The sequence below is a fragment of the Cebidichthys violaceus genome, unplaced genomic scaffold (genome assembly GCF_023349555.1).
Source record: "Cebidichthys violaceus isolate CVI_PGR_0920_01 unplaced genomic scaffold, fCebVio1.0.p SCAF_50, whole genome shotgun sequence".
Lineage (NCBI taxonomy): Eukaryota > Metazoa > Chordata > Actinopteri > Perciformes > Stichaeidae > Cebidichthys > Cebidichthys violaceus.
In genome coordinates this window covers 1,650,367-1,672,732 of record NW_027176706.1, presented here as the reverse complement: position 1 = coordinate 1,672,732, position 22,366 = coordinate 1,650,367, and the positions used below count along the sequence as shown (strand labels likewise).

The window sequence follows — 22,366 nt, the reverse complement described above, 5'->3', positions numbered from 1 at the left end:
ACACATTTGAGAAGTTGAACATTTGGGTCGCAGCTTTAAACCTTTTAAAAACGAGGCCTATTTGCAGGCCTCAGCTCGAATAAAGATAAGAAATACCTAATTAATTGTATAAAAAAAAAAAAAAAAAAAATGTATATATTTTTGAGATGAGAAAAATCATGGAACTATCAGAATACATGTTACTGGTTCACATAAGATAAGGATGGAACACAGCAGAACTTGGAAAACTCAAAAGCTCGATCTTGAAAAACAGCACTTTTAGGGTATTGTTTTTTGGAAAGTATGGGTATCCAAGACTTTTAATATGCTGGGCTCTTAGAACAACTGATATAGGCTCTATATACACAGCAATACATAGATACAGTGAAACATTTATGAAATATAGAGCATTTCAAATTAGAAAACTGATCAAATACTCCAATACTTGAATAAAAAAGTATTTTTTAAATTCAAAAACACTCTATATCACTTCTATGTATCACTCATGATGTTCATTGAATCAATAGACCGAAGATTGGACCTTTTTTGAGTGTTTTAAGCTCTTTCTATGCCCTTTTTAGTTATTTAGTTTAAGGTCAAAACTGCTTCAGACTCTCTGTTCAGGGCTGTATCTCAGCCCCCCCTTCTCCGATTTTCACCATTGAGACATCCTTCGAACCGTAGGAGCCAATAGAATTGCCTGGAATTGAAAGCTAGATGATTGACAGCACTATTAGCCAATAAAGCTCAAAAAGGTCCAGCTCTGAAATCTGATTTGCTGAGCTTCCAACCCTCTCAAGAATCCGAGGAGTGTCGGAGAGACACGAATCGAACGGATTCACACGGAGCACCAGCAGCTGGACAAACATGCGTTGGAAGTACGGAGATATTCCATTTTTTCGCTGAGATTCGACCAAAAGTAAGTACAATATTCAATGAAAGCTGTGTGACTTTTTGTGTTCGAAGCTGAATATCTCTGCGATGGTTTACCGGGGAGAGAAATGGAAACTATGTCCGTAATCTCCGTCAGGCGCTCGTGCTTTTTCATGCTGCATGTTCGTAGGTAGCACGTTGCTAACGGAGTGTAGCAGCCGTTTTCTCCGGTCTGTCCCAGTCATATCGAGTATGATTTATGATATTTTGTTATTTGTTTGCTTGGCTGATGGGAGATGTGTTTGTCTCATGTAGAAGTGACCGAGTTCATGTTGTTCCCAGGACGCTGAGGTTTCTGCAGAACTATAACATCACTATATTCGTTCTTCGTGGGTTCTCTGCCAGTTACTTTTAACACAAAACTCTCTAAGTTTTGATGTACTCTGCGTCCAAATGGGGGACCTACGGGTGTATAAGGTTTTAAGGGGCGATGGTGGGTCAGACCAGTTGAGAACCGCTGGTTTAGATAATCTGGCTAAATTATTGGTTCATTCGTTCCTTAACTTGATGTAGGAAAAGACCTCAGCATTTACTTTGTTGCGGAACAATGGTCATCATTACTGACAGACATTAAAACATTAAGTTGTAAGAAACTGAAATGATCCTTAAAAAAAACCACTTAAAAAAGGGACAGATCATGTCACGTGACTGCAATACTCTCCCGAAGTGTTAACTGACCTTATGATGAAATCACAGTGGTCGATGAGGCCGCCGTACTGCGCCCCCTTCAGGTTCCCGGAGTTCCCCACCACGGCGCAGGTCCTGCAGCGCTTGGGGCCGGCGTCCATGTACAGCACCTCATCAGGGACGACTTGGAACAGCTCCTCCACAACGTCAGAGAAGTTGGCCGGCTGCCTCTCTGACTGCAACCACTGGTGACACAGCAGAGACAAGACCTCAGAGAGAGAGAGAGAGAGAGAGAGAGAGAGAGAGAGAGAGAGAGAGAGAGAGAGAGAGAGAGAGAGAGCCACGGCTCCAGGGCCACTTTAAGTCGAAGTGATTGAACAAGGGCAGCGGAGCCCGAGACACCGAGCACATTTCTGAAATAACCTCAGGGGCGGCTTAGCCCCGTCTGCGGGGGCTCTTTTGGCATGGCCTTCTTCTGGTGGCTTTGAACTCGGAGAGACAGAAAATAAATGCAGAAATGTGTGTGTGTGTGTGTGTGTGTGTGTGTGTGTGTGTGTGTGTGTGTGTGTGTGTGTGTGTGTGTGCGCACTGTAGACTGATATATATTGTGCTGTGGCAAGTTGGAAAACACTGAACGGATACAGAATGTTCTGCAATCTCTCACGAGTTTTAATGCAGAGTTTTCGTGACTCGTGCTTTAAGTACGACAGTGAAGGGGTTTTTCACCTTGACAATACAATTCTGGTATTTGATTCCGCATTAATTATGGGCAATAAGATATAATTTATAGAAATATGACTTTCAATCTTGAGGCTAAACTCTACTTTAGTATAAATCTTCAAAAAAACACGATTACACAACTCAATTTCTGCCTAATTCTAAAACTCTCTTCTACGGAAACTGCATTTAGCCGCGTAAGCCTCAAACATCCCCTCGGAGGACAGAACCCGGGTCCACCTGGAGGTCCTGCCCTCGCCCGGCATCTGGCTTGCCTTCGATGTGTGACACTTGCCTCCTCATCAAGCTCCCGGTGAGAAGCGTTTCCTGAAAGGAGCAGTGACAGGAGGCAACCTTGCAGTAATTTTTTCTATTCTCGCCTCTAATTGGACATGGTGTGAGGTGAATGTGGGAAAGCCGCCTAAAGGCACTGGATGCCTTCCAGACCAAAAAGGTAGGATAAATCAATTTTGTGAATCGGCTTTTTTTTTTTTTAATTTAGAGAGCTGTTCTCTAATAATGGGGCGTACAGAAAGTACAGGAGATATATATATATATATATATATATATATATATATATATATATATATATATAGTATTAAATTAAGGCTATATGTAATAAGTTATACAGCTGACGTGAATTCAATTTACAACAGTGGATTGCTGGTACACGGAAGCTTCCATAAAAAACAGCGATTGTATTTAATGCTTCTGGATTAGTTTTTATGTTGGCTCTGTTAAACATTGGCGCTCGGCGATCACAGCGGTGACCGAATCCATCGGCAAAGAAGAAGAGACAACAATTCCTCCCCTGACTGCAGCGTCAAACTCGATCGGAGGTTTATAGATTTATAGTTTAGAAAGTTGATAGTGATAGTTTATAGGTTAGTCTGGAATGCTGGTTGGTGTATTTTGGACAGGTCTTTATGCTAAAATAAGCTAAATACCACGCTGGATCTACAGCTCCATATCTGGCATTAATGCATAACGGCCTTCACACACCGGGTGCTTGATGAATAAGGGAAACAAAAATTTGACTGAGAATATTTCGCATCAACACTATTCATACCAGGCGGCAACCTGAAGAGGGAAGCCAATGCGGAAGTTCCTTAAACTTGCATTCTCTCTAGTGTCCACCAGGGGGCGACTCCTCTGGTCGTATAGAAGTCTAGTCTAAAATGACTCTACTTCTCTCTTGATTTATTCCCTCAGTAAACATTGTAAACATGAGTTTATGGTTTCAATCTCTAGTTTCAAGTCTTCTTCAATATAAAGTGTCTCTGCAATAAAGTGAGCTTTATTTCCTCTCACACAGATATATACAGTGGCTTGCAAAAGTATTCATACCCTTTGAACTTTTCCACATTTTGTCACATTACACGCCACAAACATAAATATATCTTATTGGAATTTTATGTGAAAGGCCAACACAAAGTGTCACACAATTGTGAAGTACAAAGAAAATTATACATGATTTTAAGTTTTTTTCACAAATAAAAAACTGAAAAGTGCAGTGTGCAAAAGTATTCAGCCCCCCCTGAGTCAATACTTTGTGGAACCACCTTTTGCTGCAATTACAGCTGCAAGTCTTTTGGGGTATGTCTCTACAGTCTCAAGTCTTTTGCAGACTCCAACAGGTTTCTTCCAAGATTGCCCTGTATTTGGCTCCATCCATCTTCCCCATCAACTCTGACCAACTTCCCTGTCCCTGCTGAAGAGAAGCACCCCCAGAGCATAATGCTACCACCACCATGTTTGACAGTGGGGATGGTGTGTTCAGGGTGATGTGCAGTGTTAGGTTTCCGCCACACATAACGTTTTGCATTTAGGCCAAAAAGTTCAATTTTGGTCTCATCTGACCAGAGCACCTTCTTCCACATGTTTGCTGTGTCCCCCACATGGTTTCTGGCAAACTGCAAACGGGACTTCTTATGGTTTTCTTTTAACAATGGCTTTCTTCTTGCCACTCTTCCATAAAGGCCAGATTTGTGGAGTGCACGCCCAATAGTTGTCCTGTGGACAGATTCCCCCACCCGAGCTGTGGATCTCTGCAGTTCGTCCAGAGTCACCAATGGGCCTGCATCTCTTGTCAGTGCTCTCCTTGTTCGGCCTGTAAGTTTAGGTGGACGGCCGTGTCTTGGCAGGTTTGTATTCTCTTAACAAACCTCTGAGGCCGTCACAGAACAGCTGTATTTGTACTGAGATTAGATTACACACAGGTGGACTCTATTTAGTCATTAGGTCAACGTTCAATCATTCAGCAGTCATCAGGCAACTTCTGAAGGCAATTGGTTGCACTCAGAGAAAAGGGGGCTGAATACTTTTGCACACTGCACTTTTCAGTTTTTTATTTGTGAAAAAAATTTAAAATCATGTATAATTTTCTTTGTACTTCACAATTGTGTGACACTTTGTGTTGGCCTTTCACATAAAATTCCAATAAATTTATGTTTGTGGCGTGTAATGTGACAAAATGTGGAAAAGTTCAAAGGGTATGAATACTTTTGCAAGCCACTGTAAATCGGTGACTAATGCTGTCATCAGATTATTGTTTTTTATCCTGGTCAGTCATTAACAAGCATTTTACATGACAACAGCATCATAAAATATCAAACTACTGGTCACACCTATTCTTTTGAATAGCACGATAAGCAGAAGTGGCATAGTTCCATCATGTTTGCGGCACAGTTACATTAATTCAGGAAGAACGATAGTGAATAGTTATGGTGTCACCGATACGTATACAACACTATTGCTTCAAGTTGTGATGGAAAATGTCTCTGTTCTGTCTATAGATAGTGGGAAAAGATGGGGGAGAGTAAACAACCATTTCCATTTCCACCATCTCACTTGTTAAATGGGAACAAATTGTGCGTGGGAGTTTGCTTCACAACTTGATCCTGGATAAGATCCTTTGGAATTCAAAAACAATCGATGTGGCGAAAACAAACACTTCTTAGGAGCTTTACAGCGGCGTGTGATCTCTGTTCTTTATTCATGATCTGTCTTTTCAGCACCTCGTCTGCTCTCAGGAGCTGAATGTGCATGTTTCTTTTTTTTTTTTTTTTTATATTATAATCTCCTGTGGGATAGCAACGCAAATCCCCCCCCCCCCCCTGAACACATCCCCCAGAGTCTTACCTGCCACCATTTAAAGGTTTCATCAGAGAGGACGCTGTTCTCCCTGGTCATCAGAGGGTGGACGGACTGATTGAAGCGCTCAGCAAACCACGGGTCGTCCTCCACCTCCGCCATGCACTGCTGGCAGGCACAAAGTCCTCTGGAGAAAAAGTTATCCGACAGGCGTAAAGCGCTCTTGAAGAAGTAGACCGACGGGTCCCTCAAAGTGTAACTGAACAGCAACATTGTGAATGTAATGACGCAAAACAGCAGGGCAAAAGTCCTGACTTTCCTCCGCTTGGGGAGAGACATGCTGCCACAGTCAAAGTCAAATATATCGCTGCCGTCCAATGAGCGCCAATGTCCCGTTCTTATGCAGACAACACAGGATCGGGTTCATGAATGAGCCGTGATGAAGTTCATCGATGTGGCTTCTTTGCAAAAAAACAACAAAAAAACAACAACAACCCAAAAGGAAGGTAAATCCACGATTCTGTTCCCCGGGTTGATCAGATGCAGCCAGTTCTTACTGACTGCTCAGATGTTGACTCGGAGGAGTGAGTGAGTGACCCATGTGTCCTCCATTCTTTAATGATCCACCTGGAATGCAAATAAAGGACGTTTTTTTTATTTTTTATGTGACACACATGCTGGGAGAGACGGGAAAGAAACAGCCTGTGGCTCTAAAAACGCTCTCACTTCAAATACAAAAAAAGAAAAAAAGAAAAGGGAGTGTAAATTCTAACACTAGTCTTGTAATTTCACAGCACTAGCAGCTCCAAGATGAAACGGTCCACGTTTATGTAACATCACACTACTATCTACTGCGCATCGACATGGACTGTGTTGCTTTTACTGCTTTTGTTTATTGCTCCGTTTGTCCTTCGAGTCAAATTACGACGGGACGCGCTAAAGCCTTTAAGCTCTTATAACCGCAATCAAACGCTTAACAATTGTATGGATTTGATTGTGGAAATGATTGCGGAAAGAACAAGCGACGGACCTCCCGTGTTCAGGAAATGTCAACAACTAGAAACGGCTTTTAACGGAGATTCAAAAAAAAAAATGAGTCTAAATGCACGAGTCATTGACGAACTGGGGTGACAGGAGAATGAGTCATCGATCCTGTGTCAAACTCAAATTCGTTCTTATAAGTTTACATAAGAGAGAAATAGTTTACACTTCATATGCATCCAATTAAAATGTAAAAACCGTATTCATTTATTTAACTTTTGTGTGTGTTTCACTGGTGGAACTTGGAATAAAAGCTGTTATTCCGCCTCTCTGGCGTCACACAGAGAGTTTAATATTGACTTTTTAAACGTTTGTGGAGGGTTACTTTGACCCCTGTTCAAAAGGTATTTTGACCATTTCAATGATTAACCGCTAGATGCGGCCAAGCGTACATCTGGAGTGAAAATCGGTGGGGAGAAAAACGTTCTAGTCAAACGTTAATTATTTACCCACGTTAACAGGTTGAACGCTATGACCTAGCGTGGAAATACAAGTTTTGTTCTCGTGATAGTCACGTCCATAACGAAGGAGGTGGTGTGCAACAACTAAAAACATTTCTTTAACCACTTTAGACAATTACCACGTTCAAAGTTTTTTGGCCACAAACAGGGCCTATCTATCGGTGTGAGGCGAGATGCTGTGAATTTGTACTCGCTATATATATGACCATATTCATGTTCTTGCTTTCTCATTTTGAATTCTGGAATAAGCAGTATAGATATCGAGCTAATGTTATTTTTTTCCCCGACACTGGCTGGTTCTTAAGTGTGAACACACTTTCCCGCCTCGCGGTTGTATCCCTCTGCCGACCCGTCAAGTAGCAGTTTACAGCCGTGCCCGTTTTAAAATGTCACCGCTTCATCCTTTTCATCCTCATCAGACGTTGTCATAATTAGCGTATGAATTACTAAAAGAAACATTACGTTACGGTCATTTAGCAGACGCTTTTATCCAAAGCGACTTACAATTCGGTATCTATCTACACACCGTAGACGCAGCTACGGGAGACATTTTGTGTCTTGCTCAAGGACACGTTGACACGAGACTAGTGGAGCAGGAGCCGGGGATCGAACCGCCGAACCTGCTGATTGAAAGGCGACCCTGCTCTCCACTTGGCCTCGGTCACCCCGGAAACGTTCCGCTTCTGCAACTCCCAAAGGTAGTAAACGCAAACTTGACCCACCTCAACACTGACAGTTTAACCGTATGAAAAGATTACCGCAACAATATCCACTTGTATATATGACGTGGTGTTAAATAGCATCCAGTTTGAAAGCGGTTGGAGCATAACGTCTGCGATGTACTCGAGTCCATGTGACGGGGCTGTGTGGGGCTACGTCTGCCAAAAAAAGGGGGGTCGGGAACCACAGCTTTAAACCATGTTCCACTAGCACAGAGCATACATACAGTCAGTCAGTAACCTGCTGGAGACAAAATTCCCAGAATAACACAGAGCAGGTTTTTTCTTTTTTTCCATTCAGACACCGGCTTTTCATGACTGACAAAGCAGACGGACCTCCCGGGGTTTCATTTTCGACATGAAAAGGCCACCTCTCGCTGCCTTTAAACAGCGCCCGGGTTTCATATTCTGATGTGCAGCTGTGTTTAGGATTCCACAAATACTTCTATATATTTAGCTAAGGGCAGATCCCCGCTGGAGACGAAGCGCTATCATCGCCACACGCCGAGGAAACATGAACAAGGGTACCTGAACTTCGCTTTCTCGACAATTTCCGAGCGAGCCCTCCGTTTTAAAAAAACAGAAACAGATTTGTGGGGAAGTCTATTGCTATGAGAGGAAGGCTGCGAGTCTTCCCTGATTAGAAATTGATCAGGTCATTCAAATTCCACCCTGGAGGGAAGCAAAGAGGATTGGAGTTGGAGTTAGAGACTGAGAAAGACCGCGCAGCGACAAAAGCTCGCCGTTGATTTCATTCTCTCATATCGGAGCAGAAAAAAACAAACAAACTGTACAGCCGTTTGTCAGCGGCGCTGACACAGGCCAAATGCGCCAGGAAGGCTTATAAGTGATCCCGTCTGCCGCTTGGCGCTCCGTAACTCACGGCGGATTTGCATGCAAGCCCCAAGGTTGGTTATTGTCTGCAGCAAGGTTGACAAGAACACCTGGGGGACACTTATAATAGACACGTCAATGAATAGTGCTATGTCTATACAGAAAGGCTGTTGACTCAATCATTGTGAAGCCCCCCCCCCCCCCTGCCACTGGCATTAAGGGGTTCGGGTAGCTGTGAGGGCGAGCGGAATATATTCTCAAACAGGTGGCGACTCCACACTTTTTGACAAGGCGCCGGGCCGTCACCGTCGTTTCCTCGCGACCTTGTCCTGAGCGAAGGCTGGAGACCCCGCGCTGATCAAAGTTCGCTAAGCTGAGACAGCGAAGCGTCTGTTCACACTTCAGAGGGGAGGGAGGGAGGGAGGAAGAGGGAGAGAGAGGGGGGGGGTGGCAAGCAGCAGTGTGTGAGCTGTGATTTTCACCCTAATCTTCAGTTTTGAGAAGTCATCAACTTTTGCAGGGTGTAGTTACAGTGAAGTGTTTTCCTTTTTTTTTTCTTCTCCTTCTTCTTCTTCTTCTTCTTCTTCTTCTTCTTCTTCTTCTTCTTCTTCTTCTCTCTGTTGTGTGGAAATTGTTTTTTCTCTGCGGCTTAGCTGTGCTTCTGCGAGAGCAATCTGAGAAATAAAATTCTGCAGTTTGGAAGACTCCTATATGTGCCGCATTATACACTTGATAAAAAAAGAAAAGCAAAAAAAAGAAGGTATCTCCGCTGAGCCGAGAGAGAAATAACGCCGACGCTTTGACACAAAGGTGCCTCCTCGGTGCACAAAAAGTGACGGCGATTGAACGCGACGGCGTCACGTCCTTCGTGAGCGCCTGAGTAACTTTCGCTTAAAAGTCACGACGGCAGCAGCGCGAGGTAAAAAAAAACAAAAAACGGAATTAAATGCACGGCTCGTTGTCAAGAACACTCTATTAACGTACGTCCCAATTATCATCTGTAAGCTAAAAATCGGTAATGCACCACGAAGCTCGTGGAGGGGAGCCCGTTTTAAGCGGTCGAGGATAAGCTTCTCTTTCGGTCGGCCTGTGTGAACGATTTGTCCCTTGTGTAAAGCAAAAGAGGTAAAAAAGAACAAAAAGTGGAACGAGACCTTGCATGAATAATAATAAGACCAGTCTCTCCCCCCCACCCCCCCCCTTTTTTTTATTTAAATGGTCATTCATGGATGAATTTAGGAATATCAAAAAAAAAATACTTTACATGCAGCATGTGAGCAAATGTCCCAGTTTATAGCTTGTGCACTGGTGTAATAGACGTTACCGAGACAGATGAAGCCAGACGTGTTAAAAAAAAAAAAGGAGCCTTCAAAAAACCCATTCATGTAAAATTAAAGGATATTAACGGTCCACTTTCTTAACGTGAAGAATATCATGTCAAAGAATCTCTTTTATCATCAACATTCAATAGCTGAAGCCGCACCAGACGGGATGAATGAGGAGCGATGTTAAAAGGCAACGCACACGAAATCCAGAGGGATTTTCTGTGAAAATTCCGCTCCATAACTAAAAATATCACTCGGGGAATAAAAAAAAAAAAAAAAATATGAAAAAGCTCCAGATTTCAAATTCGATGGCATCACATCTATGAGTCTAAGTCTCTGGCTTTTTTTGACGGAGAGTTTTTCATTTTCACAGATATTGACTTTCAGTTCTGGCTCGAGCGCATTAAAGAGGATTCTGGGCTCATTGAGAGATATGAAAAGGTGTGTGTGTGTGTGTGTGTGTGTGTGTGGGGGGGGGGGGCGAGGTCTTCTCACATAGATTTAAATACATGGAGGAAGTCAGTTCACCGATCGTCAGATGTAGCTCATTAAACTGAAGGTGGATTATATGAAGAAACAGTATCGCCACCAGCACTTTTTTGTGCTCTCGAGAAGCTAAAACCATGGTAACTGTTAACAAAAAACCCCCATCAGACTTTCAGTCCTTTTGATTTTGATGCTTTTATTCGTGGTTCTCAGAGGGCTGGAAACAGCGTGTGACCCCCCCCCCCCCCCCCCCCTCCCTGGTTTCATGAAACCTTTTCAAAAATCCAGAGGACAGAACAGGAGATGCAGAGTGGTCACATTTTAAAATGGAGCTGTTTTCTCCGTGTCCTGACATTTTGAAGGTGAGAGGGTTCATTTTTGCCCGGCAGCAATGTGTTATTTATAAAAAAAAAAAAAAAAAATGTTAAACTGGCATAGTGTGCTTTTCTAGCTATTGATGTTTATACGTCCTGATTTGAGTATGTGACCGGCATCCTCACACAGGTCATCAAAGAGAGAACACGCTGCCCTTCATCATCAAAAACAATGACTTTACAAAAGGGACCGTTTGCTTTTGACATGAAGGCTGCAAACCACTGCAGGCGCTCTGACCTTCTATTTGTTAAAGAGTACGATATTTTCTCCTATTGTCAGTAAATCCCTCGAGAAGACCAAACAAGCAGTATTGTCTCTTAACTAATGCACAATCGTGATTTAAGCTAAATGCTAACGCTAGCCTGCAACATGTGCACAATGACAGCGCTAACATGGCTAAGCAGGTTACGCTACACTGACCTGTTCATTCATTACGAGGAACATGAACACTGTACTTTAACTTAAGTTAATTGCACGTACAGCAATTAACCGCTGCTGTAAAAACTGACCAGTGCACTAAATGTGTATTAATCCGCAGCTGGAAATAGTCCCCCCGAAAGTTCTCTTGTTTGAGTAATGTTTGATAAAAACTACAATGCCCAGCTGTTTTAGGAAATGACTGATCCTTTAGAAAAAGAATATAATATTATATATATATATATATATATATATATATATATATATATATATATATAGTATTTGTGAGCCATTTTAAAAATATTTAGGTTTTTAGTATGGGTATTGAGAGACCATTGACATTTCTGATTCCTTAATTTCCACAAAAAAAAGAAGATTAAGTAAAGAAGTAGAAGAAGCAGCTCTTCATGCAGCAAAAAAGGGATAAACTTGCAGGACAGCCAGTGAGTCTAGTAGGTAACTGCGGCTGTAAATTTGGCTAAAAATGACTGTAATGTCATGTAAATTAACAGGGTTGGGGTGAAAGATGACCCACATTTGTGCTTCGGACAGGATTAAAATCAGCCCACCTTTCCCCATCCAGTTCAAATGAGGCAAGTCTTAAGCCCAGCTAGTGGCCCTCTGAGGCTTACACTCTCAGCCCAATACTGATGCTAGCACACTAACAAGCGGACGTCAAGGAGGCGTAATGTTCACCATCATCACACAAGTCATTACAATTCATCCTGAGGGGAACACAAATGTGTGTGTCAAATTTCGTGGACGTCACGACGTGAAATAATTTGACTGCAATGTGCGTAGCATGTGTTGGACATGCAATCTCACGAGGATTTTGGATGACACACTCACTCATTAGTCACTAGCGCATGGCGACGTGTGTGTGTGTGTGTGTGTGTGTGTGTGTGTGTGTGTGGGGAAAGAAATGCTCTCCGCGTTCTCGTTCCTTTGTGAATTATTGCGGCGATTGCCACACCGCTACGAAACAGCAGATATTAAAGATAGATTTTTTTTCTTTCTCCCATTTGCATCATCCCCTGCTTCTTTTATGCACTTGTTGCTGTTCGCTTTATTGTTATTAACACAGCTCTAATGGACCTTTTTACTCATTTGCACCCGGCTCAGCAGCATATTATATCTCCATCTTTTGTTATTGCTAAATTGAATTGTATTATCCACCCACTTAAGACGTTCTCTCATCATGTTTCCACTGATTACCGCAGACTCTTATTTGTCACGTCTGTCACACCCATTCATGTACCTTGCAGTTGCCAGGAGCAATAAAGTTCTCCCCCCCCCCCCCCCCCGGTGTGTTGACTCCCCGTGAAGCTCCTTATTCACACACCCGGCTGGATTCAGTGAATAACAAGCACAGAGCACTGCAGTCTGAGATGAACCTTCCCACAATGATGCCTGAACAATCCCCCCCCCCCCCCCCCCAGCTTCTGACTCACTATCGAATCAAATCGAAAAAGGGATCAAAGTGAACAAAGCTGAAGGACCGGATGGAATATGTGGAAGGACATTAGGAGCCTGCGCTGATGATCTGAGTGATGTATTTCAAAGCTCTCCTTAGACTGCGAGGAAGAATTTTAACATCATTCCAATACCGAAGATCAGTCGACCTAAAATCCTCAATGACTTGCGGCCCATAGCGTTAACGTCACCAGTAATGAAAACTCTCGTTGAATCAAATCAAAAATAATGGACGTAACTGAACCAGCTCTCGATCTCCCTATGTCAGCTATATTATTTTGAACATTTAGAACAAAGCAGCACATTTGTAGGATTACTTTTTTGTTGACTTCCCGTTGAGGACAACGCAACCTCAACGCAAAATCCGGTACATATTTATTTCCATTTGGATTATCAACTCATCAGAATGGATGGATTAGTAGATTTCTCGCTAGCAGAACTCAGGCAGTAGTTATACATAGTTGAGCATCTGAATCAATGTGTAGTTCTGGCTCACCGCAGGGTCTGATCGGTATTTACAAGAATCAACATATTGAACTTTTTTTTTTTGCTTATCGTGTCTTTTCTCCGTCCGTCAGAATATAAAGCAAGAATTTGCGGACCGGTGCAAAAGATCTTTTTGGGGATTTTAATGTACGATAATGATCATGGTCATTCATAGCGCAGAGAAGCAGGTAGCTCTGCAGTTGAGGTGTGTAAATGTTGGAATCTTCCAGTTAAACTGAAGCTTCTCATGATACCGTTTTTAAGCTTCATACCCTTCATGGTGCAGTCCCGTCTGCAGAGCTGTCAAATGTATCATTGGGTGCTTTTATTGTGGAAGAAACCGTTGCCCTCATCCCCTATTTTCATGGCTGTGTGATACTGTGTGTTTTTTGGGAGTTGGGGAAAAAAAAAATTCCTCAGAATGACTACCTGCTGAATCTTACATTTTGGCCGAACAGTTAAAATCAGCTTGTTATGATGTGCAATAATCCATATTCACTGTATATATGCTACTCTTTCCTCTTTTTTCATTATTTTCTCTGTTTATTAACACTAATGTACCGCATTCATTATCATTATGGTTAACTGTTATGTGCTTCTTGGTAATGTTGGTATTGTTATCATATTTCTTCAACAGGAGCTCGACAGGGGGTTCATTACTGGAACTATCGTTGTCACTGTATAGTTTCATGAAGATTCGTAAAAAGGCAATAATAACATATGTTTGTTATTTATTTGCTGTGAATCATATCACGCTCAATACAATGTTGACTACAACTATAGCGGCCTAAATCGTAAAAACAAATTATTGTGAAGTGAAATGGCAACATCAGCCCGTAAAAATCACAGTTATATACCTTATATTGTTCAGGCCTACAGCAAAAACACAACGCAACACATGAATATGGTAATGAAACCAACACACACACGAACGGAGGTAACCGGCACAGTTTGTACAAACCAATTGCTCGTCGCTGCTCGGTATCAGGTTTTCAGACTGATGTAATAAAAACCAAACTAAAGGAGGCTCGCAGCTCCAGCCTCCCCTGGAAATTGGTTTTGATGTTTTCTTTGGAACGGAAGAACCTCCCAACACTCCTGCATGAAGTCAAATGTTTTCTTTTGCTGCACTTGCACGGATAGCAAGGTGAACAGAATGTTAAGCGGCTCTGATTATTGATGTGCGTTGTCAGGCACGTTCCCCGTCCAAAATGAGACGTCTGTCCCATTAATCATTAACAAAGCGGAAGACGTGGGGACGCCTCCGATGAAATCAAATGGGTAGTCCATTTTGCGCATTTGTCAACACGGAGTACGTGTTCCCCGTGATGCTGGCGATTTTCTTTTTCTCTTCAGCTTTCTTACGTCTTTGGCTCCATTTTTTTTTTCTTGATGAGGTCATTTCGCATGCAGACAAAAGTTTTTTTTTTTTCCCCTGCACTTCCACTGATAGCTAGATGTAGCCAGGAAGAGAATGCAAAACAGGTCTCATAGTATTAATGTGTTTTGTCAGGGAAGTTTTCCATCCAAAAGGCGGCGTCGGCCCCATTAATCACGAGCGCCGGGGAAGGTGTGGGAAGCCTCGAATGAAATAAAACATCCCATTTGCATTTCGGCGACATAAATATGTCTACCGTGACGCTGATGATGCTTTACGTTCAAGGTTTTTTTTTGTAGCAGTTTTTACAGCGGGAGCGATTCTTCTTTGCGTAGATGTGGAAATATGAGCTACAAATCAGAGATCAGAGGGTGAGGCTGCTATACATGGCAACAAAATGGCTTAGTGTGAAAGAATCCTCCCAAGGATTTCACAGGTTTAGCACACAACTAGGAGACAATCGTTTCCTTGCGCAAGCTGTGCTATTCAACTGCATGGCGTGAGGACGCTCCCTTTGTTTCATTTCTGACGATCTTTATTCTGACGTCTGCCGGGATGGCGGATCTGTCGCTACAGTACGTCCTTCCTTTCCGCTGCGCCGAATGACTTTCCCCACCAATGTCAGTCAGATCCACTGAGGAGTTCAGTCCGTATCTGATCTTGTTCCAGATCCACTTCTGTCAAGAAGAACATGAAAAAGCACACCGTCCTCTCAAGAGAACGGCAGCGTTGGTTTGTTTGTTCCAACTTAAAAGGACACTATGTTTACATGCAGTAGTGAGCGGCGGCGGGAAGTGGTGGGATGTCCTTAGGAACATTGAGCGTGTCTGGATCTGGGTGGATGGTACGACGTGTTCTACAAACACAACATTAGCGGCGTCTTTGAACCGTGACCATGATTTGCCCTTAAAACCTCAACCAGGAAGTTTGTGTTGCCTGAACGTACCCAAAAGCCGAACCACAGGGACGGCAGATCAGAAAGAAAAAAAAAAAAAGCTCATGAACCGAACCGTCTATTCCGTTGATCGGGCGAACAAGCTTATCAGGAAAGCAACTTCGCTTCACCTGACAGTTACAGATACAATCAGCCCTCTGACTATAATATCTGCAGGGCATTGATATCTTTGCTGATCGATACCAATGACTGGACAACGCTGACATTTCTGGCTTTCACGGCTCACTTTCTGGCTTGTGCTCTGTTCTGGAACAAAGACTCCCTGTGCCCCCAGTGATCCCAATCTTCTCTCCCAGCCCATACGCAGCTCTGCAGTGGAAGACGGTGTCGCGAGTGAGCAACACATCTGAGCCGTAATGGTGAAAGATCTACCTTTTTATACTGATATTGAATCATGCAATGTGAAAGGGTTGCTAATACTACTGAACCCAATTACCCACTCCAATCTCGCACCTCTGTGCAGCTTTCAGCCACGCTTCGACCTTTTGATTTGTTAATTTTTTTTTTTTTTTTCAGCCCCGCTAGAGGTGCGGCTCTGGGGATGGCAATGTCGGGTCTATCCGTGGGTCGGTCCACCTCTTTAATCCAGACTGAAATATTGACTATTATGGGCTTGAGAAAATACAGGCTGGCCGTGTGTAAAAGTTGGGGAATACATAAGGGAACACGTCATTCTGTACATGTGACATCTATTGCACTTCTGCCCCATCCTGATAGAGGGGTCCTAAGGTGTGTCCCCCCCCCATATTCAATGTGAGGGTCCAAGGATAGACAGATTGTAAAGCCCTCTTTGTGATATCGGGCTATGCAAATAAAATCGAAAATTGAAACTGAAAGCTACATTTGCTTTTTTTTTTTTTTTAACACATATATCATTTTTCTACCTCATGATTTACAAACTCTAACCAATTCAATCTTTGCCATAATGAATTAATGGGTAGCTGCAACACTTCCCGCGGATGTTTCCCAACAAAAGACCAGGGAAAGTATTCTGCCAGCTGAACGGCTTCTAATGTGAAACAGATGAGTTTGCATGAGCGACAACGGCGGCAAAAGCAATTTGAAAAGCCAAATTGGAGCGCATACAAAAAAACTAAACGGTTTGGCTCCTCACTAAAATATTCCCTCGTAGAACATTGTCTCAAGTGAAAGGCCAGTTTTTAGATTTTAGGGAACTGCTACTTAAAATCACAGACTTTCCGTCACTTATGGATTTACAGAAGCAAGCTCTTGAACCAAAAATGCAAACGCTATTACAGTCGCAGTACTTTGCATGCTGTTCGCTAGAACTTTCGGCCTGTTAACTGGCGTCCTCGTCTCTGTAATGAAAATGCGACGTGTGTGCCAGTAACAGAGGGAGGGAGGGAGGGAGGGATGGGGGAGACAGTGTAGAGGCTTGAGTGGGAGGAGGTATGTTCAATCAGAGCTGTTACAAATTACTGGTCCCCGAGAGAACTTGATAAAAACCACACAATGGTTAAGGGGCCAATTAAGATATACTATATGTGTTAAAATCACGTTCAACTGATTGTTGCTTATTTTCAAAAGAGCCACATAAAATGTTTTTTTTGTATGCTCTTTTTTTTTTTTTTTTTTTTTCCCTCTCCCCGTCAAAAGAACCTCAAAAAAAGTTCCAGAACTTAATACACTGAAGAAGTACAAGAAGTATAAATGTGTAGGGACCAGATGGACTTTTTGGCCGACTTTTCAGCGACAGTGTGTGTGGGATTAAGACATTAAATAACGTGAGCCCGCTCAGTAAGAACAGCCAGCACTGCCCAGTTTAATCTACTGCCACAGTGTTATCGGACCGCTGCAGGTTGTTAATAATGTGAACACCCCCCCCGCCCCAAGTAGTCGTGAGCGGGGCCGCCGTGTGGGTTGTTGGACGGACCCGGAGCCTTCTGGCGGTGTCCGAAATGAACCAACAGCTAGTTCGTTTCAGTCCCAGCGTGGCGGCAGCGCTGGGGAGCAGTAAGTGGTGGGATCCGTCTGCGTCAGTAAGTAATACAGTCTGCTAGTCCGGTTCTGATGAGCACTGCATTAACATCCAGTGTGGCATTTTTATGGGCCGGTTCAAATCACAGCAACACTATAGCATCTTTAAACACACACCCTTTAAACCTCTCTGGGTTGAGGAGGAAGTAAACAAGCTGGCATTGTTGCCGTGGCATTTCAATGTTACACCACTGTGATGTATGCTAATTTAAATATGTCTAGATAATAAGATGTCCAGGATGTTACATAACACTTCATATTTCCTACCTCATATTTGTAATGATGTGTATACAACCACATTATGATTATATTGTATTTCATTTTTTAAATGTATTATACCTCTACTGTTTGATAATTATTATACTTGTTTTGTTTTTATTTTTTTACTGATGTCTCTTGTTGCACTGTCCACTTTGCTACTGTAATCCTGCAACAACAAACGATGAATTATAAGTAAGATGTATCAATAGTGGCTTATGTCATAGGCACTTAAATGTAAAGGCTAATGTTGGCTTCTTGTCATAATTTCAGTTATCAATAATCAATAATTTCCTGCATCATTAATGAAGACGTGAGAAACAAACAAATGTCTAAACTGGCACATGCTGGATGTACTGGATTAGCCTTCTCTGATGCAAATTTAAAAATACTCTCACCTCTTCACTACAGCCTGAAACCATTTTGTGCTTTACACGTATGCAATTCATAAAGCCTCTCCAGGTATTTGGTAATCAAACTCAAAACTCCTGACACATCACAAATGGCTCTCAAATGGATAAAATAAAAAGTGATTCTGCCCTAAAAGTACTCTGGCCACAGTTACAGCGCAAGTAGAATATTTGGTGTTAGGAGGAGGACCGATAACGAACTGAAATGTGTAATAAGTGTGTCAATTAATTATTACCCTGCAGCATGTGTAACACAGAAGATTAAAGTTGATAATGAGCATGATTATGGGCCTCTGTGGGGTTGGTATATGTTGAAGCAGACCTGCAGAAGCATCTTTTAACTACCAGCTCTTTAACTCGGACAATGTGGGGTAATTACTAAGCCTGTGAGGGGCTTTTGTGTCTCTACAATTTTTTCCAAATAAGTTGGTAAGACTTATTAAATAAGACCGGATGCCGGGTTGAATCAAACACTTGTTGCACACACAATAAACTGTTGCTGCTGTTAACATCTCTTGTAGGAAAGAGCTTAGTTATAAAAGGCCAGAACAGACCACAAAGAGACCACCGAGATACGCCGAAACTCCTACAAAGACACGAGAAACAAACAAGAAGAGACTACAAACAAACAAAATGAAAAATTAAGAGAAACAAAACAACTACAAAACAGACATAAAACAACCGCAAAGAGAAACAAATCACCTACAAAGAGAAACAAAACACATACAAAGGAACACAAAACAACCACAAAGACACAAAACACCTACAAAGAGAAACAAAACAACCACAAAGAGACACAAAACAACCACAAAGAGAAACAAATCACCTACAAAGAGACACAAAACAACCACAAAGACACAAAACACCTACAAAGAGAAACAAAACAACCACAAAGAGACACAAAACAACCACAAAGACTCAAAACACCTACAAAGAGACACAAAACAACCACAAAGAGAAACAAATCACCTACAAAGAGACACAAAACAACCACAAAGACACAAAACACCTACAAAGAGACACAAAACAACCACAAAGAGAAATAAAACAACCACAAAGAGAAACAAATCACCTACAAAGAGACACAAAACAACCACAAAGACACAAAACACCTACAAAGAGACACAAAATAACCACAAAGAGACACAAAACAATGAAACTGGAACTTCACGTCTGTACTGATCATGCAAGCTGAAGGTTATACTGTATTTGAGGAAATATTAGATAGAATGTCAGCTCAAGAAAAAGAGGACTTTTGGTGAAACTTTTAATCTCCTTTGACGCGATCATTGCTGTTAGTAGGTATTACTAGCTGCATCAATCATAACGCATTGGACTGGAGCTGTTTCGGGCGATTAAAAGTCAGACACATTCAAGCAGGAGGTCACTGATGGAACAGAAAAAGTAAAGTCATGTGAAAATAACAGAGCTTGCTTTCCTTTCGTCTTGTGTGGTGTTAAACGGAGAGCTACTGTAAATCAACGTGATGGTATGAAGCATTTTATATTTGCTGCAGTGTTCTTCACCTCCGTCGCTAAAGTATTTACATTGTCAAACAAATGAAATATGTCAGTTTTCTCCCTCTCTCTTTGTGTGTCTCACACCATTTCAGAATAATATTTTCTCCCTCCGTGTATATCTGATACAACAGCAGATATTTACACCTGCTTTTCTCAGTCGTAACATTTCCGACACAGTGTTCAGCCTGCGGTGATACATGCGGCGCCGCGTCTGGATACACTGTGATACATTTACCCACCTTTCATATTTTGTGCCTCTGAACAAGAATGCCTCGAAATACTGTATATATTCCAAGCACAGTTTTGAATGCCGATTTTATTTTATTTTGCTGGCACAAACCCCTCCCCCCCATCTTTGTGGTCCTCAAGTAAATAAGGACAAATGCAATCCGACGCTTCACTGCCCGAAAAAGGTCAGAGTCTAATACTCCGCTATGTATGCACATTAGGGCAGAGCTGTGACTTCCTCCGTCTGCTGCTTTCAATGCTGCTTCACACGTCGAGGTTTCTTTCTATACAGGAACTTCAATATTTGAGGGAGAAGTCACTATAAAGTGACTCCTTCCTCAAACACGTCCTCTTATCAGGAGGCGTGGTGCCTCCGCAGAGAAAATCCCACGGACAGCGGACTTCAAGAAGCCAGTCAGACATTTAATTACCGCTTCGCTGGATTGGGTTATGAACTGTTTGACATTGTGCAACCTGGAGGACTAATATGAAACTACACAGATGTCTCATAAAGTCACATATTGCTCTCATTATCGTCATATCCTGTGAGGCTTCAGCAGTGTCTTTAAGGTGGGACGAGGTGATAAGAAGACAAACAAGCGATAACCGGACAGCGCCGTGAGGTGGCCCCTGGAATGGTGCCAACCCCCACACCCCCCCCCAGTTGGCAAGATAGCCTGTAATCCAGCTCACTGCAGGAACATCCACCTGCATCGCCCACGGCTTATCCCCCTGCACAGCAGCAGTATGCCGTTAAGAGGCACAGGGAGAAACCGAAATGATCCGCGCAGTGCTATCACAGTCATCTTAATGGGAGGAAGAACTGTGGAGCAGCGTGGGAGACGAGCCTGGAAGGCAAACTGACGGACGGATGGACGGACGGACGGACGGGGGGGGTCCAGAGAGTCTCAAGAGGGGGGTCTGGCTTGATCCTGGACAAATGCACCACTATTCTACAGTCACTGAGTGGATTTACACACACACACACACACACACACACACACACTCAAGCAATCAATGCTAACCTGATAAAGGAAAAGCAGCAATGTTACATTTAGATGTCTTTATCTGATTAGCTTAATTAGAGTAAGCGTTCCATTATAATTAGAGATGCGGCGATACAGATATCGGCCCAAAACCGACCCAAATAGCTGGATCGGGTACCGGTGACAATCGGTCTATCTGGTATTAGATACCATCATTTTAATAAATAATTATTTGGCACATTGATATCTATGTATGTATTTGTTATTTTTATAATTAAAAAGTTAGGAAAGTAGGTAAACAGTGGTATCGGCACTCACTATACGTACAACAAAAATAGTGTCGGATCAGATAAAAAATACTAAAATACATTTGTAACTAAAATAAGATCAAGTCCTGTGAAAGCTGCTTTTCTAGCTGCTTCGTCCTTTTCAGACCTTTTACATCAACTACACGAACCCATTAGAGAACCAAGTCAATGGATTAGAAATCACATTGATTCCCACTAATCCAACGCTGTGTTTGTGTAAATCTACTGAGGGACTCCATACAGCTGGACTGCGGCACACCGTTCTTTATCTCTGTTTACATCGTAAAAGTTCACAACCAGTAAGTTTTTCTTTTGTTCCAATACACTGATGTTTGATTCCTTCAGCTTTGCAATTGAAATCAATTACAGCTCCTTTTTTTCTTTCCCCCCACTGCAGAAATCTAACACGATATTATACGTGTAGCCGTTTTTTTCACGGTTACTTGGTTTGTTTCTAAGGTTTTCCTCTCGCTGCGGGAACTAAATTAAATTCCAGGTGTTTTCACTGGTTTGCCTGCACTGCTGTGCATCATCAAGCACGTGTTTCCAGCTACAACACACACCCGTGTTGAGAGCTGAACCTACGCGGATTTGATAACAAATTCAAAACGAATTCCAAATTGAAGACACTCAATACTGGATACCACATTTGATCAAATGCTGTGAAACACAGACCCTATTAATAGCTTTTAGAAATAGAAAAATTCACACTTTTAATGAGCACATTCAAAGTTCTGGAGCTGGTGTGACATGTCTTATCATTACGAAGGTGGAAGCAATTCTAGTACTAAGAACGTCTTATCAATAAGAGGACAGGATTTCTGACTTGGGGTGACCGTGGCTAAGTGGAGAGCAGGGCTGTCTTTCATTCAGATGGTCGGATGTTCGATCCCCAGCTCCTGCTCTACAAGTCTCATGTCAATGTGTCCTTGAGCAAGACACTTAACCCCAAAAATTTGCTGCGTCTGCAGTGTGTAGATAGATACTGAATTGCTTTGGATAAAAGCGTCTGCTAAATGACCGGAATGTGATGTAACTAGCGATTAGAAGAATAACCACAAAGAGAGACACTTCAGCCCGTGTGGAGTGGAGGAATATTCCTGCCTTCACTTTTCTCCTAAATTTCCTGAAACCTCCAGTCAGCTCAGACGGACTACTTTGCATAAACGTCAAAACCAAAAAGTCAAATAAATGTATTTCATTCCGCAGCACAAGTAAAATGTGCAAACAGAACACTTTTTTAGTTTTTTTTGTTGGCTGAGCTATGGGACCGTAAGCGGAGGTTACAGGATACTTTTATACTTCTTTGATTTCTCCAGAGCTCTTTTTTTTTTGGCAGACACATCTCTCCTAAAATGG

The 22,366-nt window shown here is 42.4% G+C and overlaps 1 protein-coding gene across 2 annotated transcripts in view; it reads right to left on the bottom strand.

Annotated features, from left to right (window-relative positions):
- Nucleotides 1-22,366, bottom strand: part of LOC137887960 (CMP-N-acetylneuraminate-beta-galactosamide-alpha-2,3-sialyltransferase 1-like) — a 58,245-nt gene that overhangs the window by 18,993 nt on the left and 16,886 nt on the right. The window contains exons 2-3 of one of the 2 annotated variants that reach the window (XM_068731230.1): nt 5,398-5,976; nt 1,591-1,784 (exon numbers count right to left, since the gene is read on the bottom strand). In XM_068731230.1, coding sequence (XP_068587331.1) covers nt 1,591-1,784; nt 5,398-5,688 — 485 coding nt within the window. In that variant the 5' untranslated portion in view covers nt 5,689-5,976. Of the gene's footprint in view, nt 1-1,590; nt 1,785-5,397; nt 6,111-22,366 lie in introns of those variants that run through there. The other variant, XM_068731229.1, reaches the window with a different exon arrangement.